At 31.0% G+C, this 12,519-nt stretch overlaps 1 protein-coding gene across 5 annotated transcripts in view; it reads left to right on the top strand.

Annotated features, from left to right (window-relative positions):
• Window positions 1–12,519, top strand: part of Ypel (Yippee-like) — a 155,481-nt gene that overhangs the window by 67,188 nt on the left and 75,774 nt on the right. For 4 of the 5 annotated variants that reach the window (XM_088184875.1, XM_088184874.1, XM_088184872.1 and 1 more), the window contains one exon: window positions 2,877–2,951. The exons of the other annotated variant lie outside the window; for it this stretch is intronic. In XM_088184875.1, the coding sequence (XP_088041001.1) occupies window positions 2,897–2,951 (55 nt within the window). In that variant the 5' untranslated portion in view covers window positions 2,877–2,896. The remainder of the gene's footprint in view (window positions 1–2,876; window positions 2,952–12,519) is intronic. 5 annotated transcript variants of the gene reach the window in all.

Genomic DNA, 12,519 nt, shown 5'->3' with positions numbered 1-12,519 from the left:
AAATGCTTCTGAGAATACAATATCAAAGTCTATAGCTATTTGATGTGAAATTTATCGATCATTAAAGTGCAATCGTCCTCTGACGAGCTTTCACTCTCGCTCGGGCACAACTGGGCTCGGCTTTTCCGCGTTCACTTTCTGCGTTAGTATAAAATAAAATCATGAAAGGAAAACTACGGCTGAAAGTTGCGAGGTAGTATATTTATAAATTGTGTCATGTTACGTTCTCCAGGGGTCGTAGGCGTGTATGTGTTTTCCGAGAAAACTAGGCACTATTCACGAGGAGGTTCTCTAGAACGATACATTTCGCCGCCGCTCTCGCTTTCTATTCTTTCATGAGACTTATTATGTAATATAGAAGTGTAAGTTTTATATATTATATATGTATATGCACGTACATCTACTAGATTATAATTAATAATTCCTGGTACTTGTTAGCGACAAACTGACATTTATTTATTATAAATCTGACCTTCATAAATATTGCGGCATTATACAATAATATAAAATTTAATACATTTATATTTACCATATAAATTATGTAAAATAAATGTTTTAGGCCAAAATATTTCTGTCGATGATTATTGCCGATTCGCGTTTTGTGTGATAAACTGCATTGTTTGGAATATAAGTTTAATCTTTGACATATTATGTCTCAAATTTTACAAAATTGCGACGCGTTTTTGTCCTTTCGGTAGTATAAAAGTATAATAAGATAAAAATGTTTTTTATTTTTATTTTCTAACATGTTTAAAATATCACATTATATGAGGAAGAGTCCAAGTTGATCCAAAAGTGACAGTCTCCAATTTCTGCTTACTCTGTTCTAAAAATGCTGATGTAAGCATGTGTCAATACCTTTCCTTGGACGAATCTAAGAAAAGGCTTATTTAAACCAATATCCAACAACTGTTTGAAGTGCAACCCCTTTATTCAAACAATAGTTTGCCTTCCGGGTGACATTTTATAGGCGAAACCATTGTGGTCACTTTCTATAACAATACTGTTCGGTACACAAGATAATGATAATAATTTTTTGGCCTATATCTCGAAGATCATAAACAAATAAAGGTACTTAATGCGGTTATATAGTTTTTAATACGGTAATTAATGCTAATGGTTTTCAAAACTCTGTGGCCGCTGAAATTTTATCTCTTCAAATCAAAGATGTTCCTAGATGACAATTCCTCTCGTGTTTTTGCTTAACAAAGCGTCTTTGTTCAAGTATCGCTGTTTACTGGGCAATTATATAGAAACCTCTACAGTAATTAAAGCATATGCTAAAAAAAATTGTCTGAATTATTTATATTATTTTTTAGTCAAAGCACATTCTAAGGGCCGCGATAACGGTCTTTAATGATCGATTTAGCTTCTATACTTCTACTATATTCACTCTGTTGTGTACGACACGGTGTGAGTAGAAACTAGCTATACTCTATTTGCGTTAACACAGTCAGTTCTAAAGCTATCCATTTCATCATTCGTTCGATATACCTATCATTACAACGATTGATATAAAAAATATAGTAATGATTTTAATTTTTATAAATTTGCTGAAAATATAAACAGGTGTAATACTAAGTATATCGAACGTGTGCTTTAGAGCTAGTAGGGGCGTAAACCCAAACTTTCCATCACTTTCTTAATTATAACTATTAATGAAACGGGTAGCTCTCGAACTGACTGTGTTAACGCAAATATAGTATATACTAATATATTATTTTATATGCAAAACTAACTAAGTGGCTATTCAGAGCCATCGATTCAGCCTTCTGAATCGTCGTAGTGGGAACGCTCATTACCGAGCGTTCCCACTACGATGGCGCCAGCACGATTTTATTGCTTTTGACGTGAATTTTTGACTTCTGAGAAGTGATAATTGTTTTTGTGCACTCTTATTGATCAACATTCGGTTTTAATTAATTTTGACCAATACTCTTATATCAAAATTTAGTAGTAATATCGGTAAGGATAGCTATCATATTTTTAAATCATAATAGACAAACTATGGAGAAATATGCAATTTCCCCCCTAAGGGATGACTTGGCTTAGTTTTTATTTCTTACTTGACCTAATGAAAGTTCTAAAACTATAATTTGGCTAGGTTTGGGTTTGAACAGCAAAATGACGTTTTGCAACTGTTAAATTCTTTAGATATTTTAGAGCAGCATATAATTTCATTAGCACATATCCGCTAAAATATATTTTCGCTAGTAAAAATATATATCTACTGGTGAAAATATATTTGTACTTACTACACTGTAACATTTATACATCGCATGTAAATAAATAATAATATATTATTACATATGGAAAAGTTGTAATCATATACTTTAACTAGCATTTGTCAGATAAATTATATGTTCACTGATAAAAATATATAGCTACCGGGGAAAATGTATTCTGATATGATTTCACTGGAATGACGTATTTTAAAAAATATTGTTTTTTTAGATTTTTTTGCTGTTTTATTTTAGATTTTCTCTGAGGGCAAACCTTATAATCAGGGACGTCATTTCAGCTTCTAATAATATTTATATTTCATTTATAGTATTTAATTAAATGCCTTGCATTTTTTAGCGAAATTCAAGGGGGGGGGGCAAATGCCCTCGTGCAAATGCTTTTGTATGTCTATATGTTTATGAAATATTTTTATTTTATTTGCTTAATAAATATTTGTAAATATTGAGGAGTATTCTAAAGGATGTAAACACGTGTGAGATAGTTTCATCATGCGTCTTGTACGGAGAGATCAAATACTTTTCGTATTTTTTTTTTTGGTGTCTCGTACTGCGCGTTACATGAAAGCTATTAATGTTTATTGGAGTTAAGTGGCTGTGGGGATAATTTATATTTATTTATAATTTTTATTCTAGATTTCAAACTGCGGCCACTAATGCACCACTCGCGTATTCGGCGAGTTAAGCAAATGTTCGTGTATTGTACGAATGGTGAGTCTTTTACGTCTTGCTATAAAATTAATATTGGGCTGTTTGTTTTTTAATAACTAATACACACCTGTGTTAATGTGACTAGCATAGAACAATTCATTTGTAGCGAAATAATGAGGACTAAACCACGATTCAGTAAAGCGTTCTAATTTTTTAAATAAATCCTGTCTCGCCAGTTCTTTCTATTTATATTAAATTTATTCTTTCGATTCAGTTGTAAATATACCAAGTTAAATATATACTGAATATTAACTGTATTACTTACTTATGTATTCTTTGCTTTATTCGTTAATGAACGATAATCAAATATATGTATAATATATAAATGGTCCCATAGGTATTTTTAGCTGACTCTTAAATAATCTTATCCAAATCAGCTTATTAACTTCGGCTATAAACGTATTGCACAAAAAATCGTTTATTGTATCATTAATGATATCAGAATAATTCATAAATCACGCGATAATGTCAAATAGAGGTAACGCGAGACTGAGATTGTTGCGAAATTCTTCATTGGATTCTGACCAATTAATCATCCACCCTACGCTTCCCTTCTATTGCCTTAATAATACATAGTGTTTCTCATTTCTTGGTGTTTTGCATTTCTCGGGAAATTGATCCGAATTTCTCGAGAATTCTTGAGAAATTTGGACGTTTTAAAAATGTTTGTATTGTACAGTATGTATTTATAATATTAAAGTATATACATACATAGAAAATATTTTTACTGATTTTATTTACAGCAATTTGGGTCAATATTTGTGCATGTAAATTAAATTATAGTTGATAATTAAAATTTAAACGAACGTGAAAAATGGTAAAATATGCATTAAAACATACGACTAAATAAGTATTACATTATTAATTTATTTTTATCATTAATATATTGACTGAAATATTTAATGCATGCTCATTTAACAATCATCTTCACTAGTATTTTGTAAAAAATGATAAATTCTTATCATATGATTTATATAGTACTTGCATAAAAACATTGACTTTAATTTAATTTAATCAGCAAATGAATCCTTGTCAAAGACTTAGTATTGTAATCATCCTTATATCATTGATCCTTGCATTATTATTTTTTGGTGACCGGAAACCAAATATTTGCTAATCGTAATTCCTAGAGTCGGTCATAAAACTTGTATTGTCAAACAATGCTTTCGGACTGATTCGAACTACCTACTCTGTATGCAGCTGTAAATTTAGCAGATTTTAAACGACTACTTGTAATCTTTTAATATGCAAACAGTCAGTAAATGTGTATATTATTTTCTGCGTATTCTTAATATGCCTTATTTTTTATTTTTGTCTGATACATCTACACATAAACAACGATGTTTACCTACCTGCTGGTCTCCATTTCGCAAAAAGTGACCTCCCCGTCTCCAGGAAGTAGACGCTTCCACCCGACCACCTCTCCCACACTCTGATCCGCATTAAACCACCCAAACAACCCCCCTCTCCGCCGCCCCTCTCGTATCGATCATCCTATTCTTGGAGGCCGAGGCTGCTGCAGCCAGCGTCTCGGGTCGTTCACTCTCTCCGCGTGGGACGAGGGTGGACTGAAAGTAAAACCTGTGCATTGCTGAAACTGTGTCACGCCGCTCCGCATACTGCGTGCAGCGACCTACATCCATTGTTGTCGGATAATCATGATTAGGGTTGCTAATTTTAGATCTGAGAAATGCTGCACGAACTTTCGCTTTGTATATTTTAGGATTTGATAATGAATGTTGGCCTGGATTTCTCAATACATAGTGTATGATCTTCACATCTAAAATGTATCAATTTAATAAAAATATATATTGCATCATATATCGCCATCATAATTATATGTACCACACAACTCATAGCAGTGAAGTCAGTATATATGTGTGTAGCGCTTTGTATATATTATATTACGTGTTCAGAGAAAAAAAATTATCAGACAATGCATCGCATTGACTTTGACTATCTAAGTAAAATAAATATCATTGAGCAATAATCAGATTTTAGGTAGATTTCAAAAACAATGTTTATTAATATCTATATAAATAGATGGGATATAAAGAAATTGGAGGACACGATAACTTCCGTTTTTTTTATTATATCGACATTTTTATAAAAATAGCTCTCGTAAAAATGTAGGCTAAATTCGTTAGCCAGCATAATCTAATATCTCATTTGAAAATGGCGGTTCCATAGTTAAACTATTTTTTTTTTGCATTTTTTGGGAATGTATGTACATTTTTAAGAACACGATGACTTGCGTGGATTTTTTGATGTCGCCATGAAATTTATTATAAAAATATATTTTTTGAGTATCTTGGTTTAATTTGTTAGCCAGTCTGATCCGCCGTCTTTTTTTAAATAGCAGGTATTTTTAACATCAAAAACACTAACGTAACTTTGTTAAAGAAACAAATAAGAGAAAAGGATAAGGTGGTAAATAACGTTTTAAAGTAGAAATTATTATATAATAAAAATTTGAAAATAAATCTATAATAAATATATAATTAAATATTTTTTTTTTTCTATATGATCTTTTTGCTAGAAATGAGTATTTAATACATGCTTATTTAACAGTCACCTTCCATCTCGTATTTTGCAAAAAATGATTTCTTATCGACATATTATCGTATGATTTATATAGTATTTTCATAAAAACATTGATTTAATTTCATTTAGTTGGCGTACTAATCCTTGTCAAAGACTTAAATCATTAATCCTTGCATAATTATTTTTTGCTGACCGGCAAATGTTCTAGTAAGTTTAAATCAAATATTCGTAATTCCTAGAGTCGGTCATAAAACTTGTATTGTAATACAATGTTTTCGGATTGTTAATCGGAAATACATTTACCTCTATTGACTACCAGCTCTGTATGCACCTGTAAATTTAGCGGATTTTAAACGACTACGAATCATTACGCTCTGGCACATAAAATACTAATTTTACCGCCTATAACTCGTGAATTATTTTTATTTTTTGTAAATTTCTCACAATTGACTTATATTTTGTATACCTAATTCTTGATTTTTTAATTTTTTTTTCTCCAAGTATTTTTGCGCTCTTATGACTGTCTGCACATTTGATATATTACGCTATTTTGTTACAGCGCTACTTTGGTACGCGCTCTTATGACGCAGCGCTTATAATGCAGCGCTCATTTGACGCATGCTCTTTTGACCGGCCGCCGATTTTTTTATATTAACTTTTCGTATTTTAACAAACTTGCTCATTTTTAAATATCGTAAATAGGGATTGCAATAATACCGGGATTTTCATTACCGGTATTGACACACATAAATAGGTATATAGTGGTATCTTTGTTATATATGTATAACAATGAAAACAAACAAGTCGATGTTTTTTATCTTTCCATTGAAAATTACGCATATGCCTTTTCAAATGAACTTGAAAGTGAACTTTGTACATTTTTTTTCATGCGTTAGTATTATTCCAAACATTTTTATGATGTTTTTGCTTTCTTTCTAGTCTCAAACTACTCTTCTTTCATAGCTCGACCTCTTATTCAGCATCGTCCATGGCTCGATTTCTGTTTATCGCAAAGTTTTAAGATTAACCATGACCGACTTTTATAAATGTGTAAGCTTAAAGTAGAGTGATATCTCTATTCTAGGGTTTTGTTAACATGATCGATAAAATAGTTGTATATATACATATATACAATGGATTAAATATTACTAAGATAAATCACGTCGATTAAAATTATTTATAAGATATACGTAATGTATTCAAAATTAGGTTAAACGTGGTTGCGTCGGTGTGCTGGTTAAATCTCATTATCAGAGTTTCCTGTTCAAATATGACATTAACTCGGTTAAATATTTACACTGCACGACCGGATTTTGTGGTGTATTTTTTTTTTAATAATTGCATTGTTTAAAATAAGCAGAAATATATTATATAATGTAATGATTCTTTTGTACTTAACATCATAATAATTAAAAAAAATATATTTCTAAATGTTGCTTAATAATGTAATTTCCTTATTGAGTTGTCAAGATCAAAATTTAATTAAATATAACCTTATTATTTGTCCATGACATTTATATGTACACCATTTTTATTTTATGTGGCTAATATGCAAAGATAATGTACAGGTTGCTCCAGATTAAAAACACGTGTCGAGCTATATAATATTGATTGTCGGTTCGTCATTGTTTGAATTACTTGACTCGTAAACAGTAATGTTAATACCATTTAAAAATAGCCAAATCTGATGTCATTTTAAATGGCAAATACGCACTATCCTCTTTGTTTATAAATTATTAAAAATGAGTATTTATACAATTAAGCTTTTTATTTTATAGTTCCAGTTTAACAGTGTTATTGTCCAAACGGTTAAAAATCGATAGATTAAAATATTACATCTTTGGAAGAATATGTTCGTGAATAACAAGATTATAACTTCTTTATATAGTTTTGGCTTCACTGAATGTAAAATGCATACTATTTGTGTGCACAACGTCGATACATTCAAATAGAGCAAAACACCAAACACGTTTTCTGGCTTTCGCCACCCAACGTTACATCGATAAAGTCTGAAAACAAAGGTCTGTGCACTGTATGTGCATCAGATTTTGGCACGTTGCCAAGCTCTTGTCAACGTTTCCACGCGGACGTTCCAAAAATCGCACTCTCGAAACAACAGATTCGCTCTCCTGAAACTTCCTTTGTTCTTTCAAACACGTATACTATATAAATCCATTGTCCTTTCTCGGCGGAACAAAGGGTAACCTTCCGCTGCATCGATATTACATGATATGTATTTATACTACTGCTGCAACGGTATAAACCATTACATTTATAACTTATTGTAAAGCACGTCTTCTCAGACAAGCGATGGCGTTAGAGACGGGCCTTTTATACCCATATGTTGAAGCTTGAAATATGAGTCATTCAGGTGACAGTGTTCAGAATGAATATGAAAATATTTTTAATATTGTTAATCTATGCACTAAGATTTTTTGGAAAGTAATACTGCCGTTTCTACTAGGGTCCGCGTGACGAATCCCTAGTTTTACCAGGTCACAATTGAAGCAATGTTGTTCAGTGATCCGTTTCTTTTATGCGAAAGGAGAAAATGCTGCAGAAATTATCGCCTACTGTTTCTGTAATCGTTAATTTAAAGCAGGAAGTAGTGACTTTTATGAGTGAAAGCTATATGTTGCCACTAATGATTTCATTAAAAAAATGAAAAAAATAATTGACTTGAAGAACAATACCAATAAGTATTCAGACCTATTATTAAATCAAAAAATTCGTTGCTAGGCTTACTAAATTGATTGACTTATACATATGTTGAAGAATAAATAAAAAAATATTTTCCTGACTCTATTTTACGAATATTTCTTGTACGTGTAGCACATGTGTTCCTACACATTCAATTTGTAACACTCGGGTAGTTAAATTATTAAATAATTGGCAGCGTTTCAATGGAAGATGGGAAATTTCTCTTGATCTGTAAGCGATCCTATGCTCTGACGAAGCGTGCGGATACGCTGCGATTAACTCTTAGTTGGATAATTGTGCGAAATGCTTTTAAAAATGGAAAGTCTTGAATGTATCTTATAATCTAACGAGATGTCGTGCTGATATGTGGGTCACACAATCAATGACGCAAAAAACATTCATTGTTTATATTTATACTTGATTGCTATTGCAAGTGCATCATATAGTCTATCAAACAATTATTGCTATTACGTATCACATTTGGATTAAAAATAATACTGTGTATATTTTATTTTATTTTATTAATTTATTTAGCTTAATAGCTAATCTTTACATCTAACAAATTTAGTAAACATATATAAAAATATATAAAAAATACATAACAGAAAGAAAAAATATACAATAATAAAGACTTAATATTATAATATTTTATTTCTATATGTACGAAGGTGTTTTTTTATTCCATTTATAAAACCCGTTATATTTTTGCTGTTTCGGATTTCTCTTGGAAGACTATTATATAAATTAACTATTATATACATATATTCCTTAAAATTTTGTGTATGGTAAAAGTCTAGTTTTTATTAAACAGCTAGGGTCGTTTTTAGATGGAAAAAAATAGTATATTTAATATTAAAAATAAGTCCGTTAATATAGTGATAGATAACGAGCAAATAATACAATTCCCGACAGAGCTTGGAATGCCATATGGTTTTGAATTATCCTATTTCATAACATAGATTCACCTAGATAATGAAATTAGATTGTGCGTCAAAACATTGCTTGCGAATATAGTTGAAGCTGGTTTTGTTAAATGCGACAATACAGATTGGGGCGTGCCTTTTAACTTAAAAAAAATATAAATTTTTGTGAAGACTTACTTTTGCAATGACAATTAATAAACATCAGGGACAATCTCAGGTTGTTTATGATTTAGAATCACCTTGCTTTTCCCATAGTGAACTATATTTATTTATTTATTTAAATTAAATTAAGACCATTGTAACCTAACAGCTTAGTCCAATGTGTTATGTTTTTAGAAAATAATAAATATATATAATTAAAACAAAAAAATCGTAAAATATAAAAAATTATGTGATACGAACCGGACCAGCTCCTTTACCTAGCCCTAACGGTCATCAAAAGATAAAAAATAAAAAAAAAACAGAAAATTGCTCGGTGTGCTCACTAGCGATTTTATGTCGAGACAACCCGGAAATTCCCAGCTCGTATTTGACGGATTTTTGGAAGCCCTAGTCTTAAACAGAGTAATGTAAGAAAACAATACAGCAATTGTAAAATTATATTATAAATATAAGAATAAATATTATATTTTTGCAGAGTAAAATAAGTTTTTAGATAGACCGATACATTTAGTAATGATTTAGATAGTCTATTTCCATTTTTTGTAATTAATATTCTTAAGAATTATCGCTCGCTTTCCGTTGATGTTGACTTAATTGTAAGTAGGGCTTCCAAACTGATTAAGAACAGGAATAAAATTACGAGTGACTATCGATTAATATTATTGATTATAATAAAAAAGTCTTGTAGGAAAAAACTAAAGATGATAAATTTATTATTACATATTCATACATATAAAACAATATACAGACTATATTTATTTTTTATTGATTATTTGTTATCAAATATGGATAATGGCAGAGCTGTTATAATTATTTTTTCTAAAATTTGTGTTAAATAATTAATTAATAATATACATTTATTTATAATGTAATTTTCGCATTCTAAAAATATTTTTGGTTATCAACACCCAACATGTAATGTCTTTGTTTGAATGTCAAGTTTTCTCTTATACAAGAGCTTTTCTTTTATGTTTATTGTAACATATTTTTGTTTAACTCTTCGTTTCTGCAACGTGACGAGAACATTAATACGGGTTTATGCGTCCATAATCAACAAAAAAATATGTTAAGAAATCAAAGATAAAGTTTTCAATTGAAAAGAAACAATACTTGTTTGTTTTATAATTTTATAAAAAAATAGCTTTTTATAGATCTTTTTTAACTAGGTTTATACAATAATATAAAAAAGTTATGATTTTGGCTATCAGGCGATTGATTGAAGAGAGTTAACTGATACTTAAAAACGGTTGATTTAAAAGTTCCGACGATTTGTAAATTTGGGTGAAATGCGGGTAAAAGGTTCGGGCATTTCTCAAGACTATATTTAACTTCATCAACATCATGTGTATTCAAAAGATTTGCTCAGAATTAAACAATTTAAAAGTGTCGAATTTCGCTCAGCCTCTGAGTCAGTGTTAATTCAAGCAAATTCTTAGATTTTTCTTGTAAACTTTTTACTTCAGATGTAGTCTCGTCAGCCGTGTCGGTACATAACTTCAGTTTTGCATCTAGATAAAAATAAAATTGCTGGAAAATTTCGAGCGAACGTTGCCTCCTTGGGCGGATTTTTACTGTAACGGCGAAAATTGTCAGTCAAAACGTATAATTCTCGGCGAGGTCGTCACTCCGATGCCGTTCGGGTCGTTTCCCTCTTGAAAACCCAACTAACCAAAGAAACACAGCTCTTCGTGCACGATTTTGTTTAATTCAATTTCGTGTCGGGCAGGCGTTAAGTAGCGCGCTTGGCAATTTTGCAGATTGGTTAATCGCATTTTTGTGCAAAAAACATATTTCAGACTGGAGTAATGCAGCTGCTTTACAATCATTTCAAAAATATATTTTCGACATCAAGATTATTAGATATACTTATGGCAACAAATAAAACGAAAATTACTTTCGTGAAACACATTAGAAAAAAGCTCATTTCAAGATCTTTCGCGAAATATCTTAGATATTTTTAATATAATTTTATACATTAAAAACGATTGTAAAAGAAAAAACAAAGTTTGCTATTAAAAACTTTTGCAATTAATATTTTTTCTATTTAAAACATAACTCATGAACATTTCTTACAGCTTTTTATTTTTATTTATTTATTACAAATCAGCTCAGTGTTTTACAACTGGGTAAACACAATCAACAACTACTAAATAAGTGATAAGACACCAAACTGAAATCAAAGTACGTAAATCAGTGACTGTTTTAATTATTATGAAATCTATATATGGCATTATGCACTGATTTAATTTTAATTCATCCGCGAGATTAGGAAAATCTTGGAAAAAGCATTGTAGTCATTATCGGATGATCGCCCACTAATGGCCACCCGAAAGTTACTCTTTCACTAAGGGATGAACCAAAGCTAAACAGTAACGATCTTGGTCCTAAATTGGCTTTCTCTCGTATTCGTCCAAGCTTTGTGTATGATCTTGATATTTTGTCAAATCATTTTCGGGTATTGAACTTTGCGTATTCATATCAAGTCGGGGTCCATCACTTGCTTTTGAGTGTGCGACTTCGCAGCCAGTAAGACGCAGGTGGAAACTAGTAAAAAAATATTATATTATATTACATATATTGCAAGTTACTATAATGGGCGAGATCGTTATTCTCCGAGCGGTGGTGGAGAAGCTGGCGGAAGGATGATGTAAGGGGAAGATCCTAAGGGATAGATTCTAATTGGTGTGGCAGCGATAGTCTCAGACCGTATCTTTGCGTCTGTCAGACGGGGCGAATCTATGAATTTCTGTCAGTGTCTGTCTGGTCCTCATTGGAGACCAGCCTTATGTATTCAGGGCTTCAAAGATTACTGACCCATCACAATCATTCAGCGATCATCCAGTCAATCGTTTTAGTCGCTTCTTAGAACAAGGAAATATATATACGCCTTTTGAAAGTGACATTTATTTGATGGATGCCCGTTTCGTAACAAAGAAATATTCATTCAATACACCGGAGAATCCTTGCGTGGTATTTATGGGAAACCCGTTTTTTCTAGTCGTAACGAGGGTTTTGTGTGGACTCATTCTTTACACTATTTTCTAGTTTATTCTTATTGATGAACGATCATTTTTAGTTACAGTTCAACAATAATATCCTCACAGTATCTTCCTAATGTATACGGATGCTTTATGTAGAACAAAAAAATCACATGTTAAAGATTGCTTTCTTACTTGCTGTTTGTTAAAAATAATAGCATATGAAAACTCACAGGAGTTTATAAATGTTTTTTGTCTGAA

Source organism: Plectrocnemia conspersa, unplaced genomic scaffold (genome assembly GCF_051122295.1).
Source record: "Plectrocnemia conspersa isolate PC_06_02 unplaced genomic scaffold, ASM5112229v1 ptg000004l, whole genome shotgun sequence".
Classification (NCBI taxonomy): domain Eukaryota; kingdom Metazoa; phylum Arthropoda; class Insecta; order Trichoptera; family Polycentropodidae; genus Plectrocnemia; species Plectrocnemia conspersa.
The sequence above is the reverse complement of the archived record's forward strand: the minus strand, read 5'-3'. Positions and strand labels throughout refer to the sequence as shown.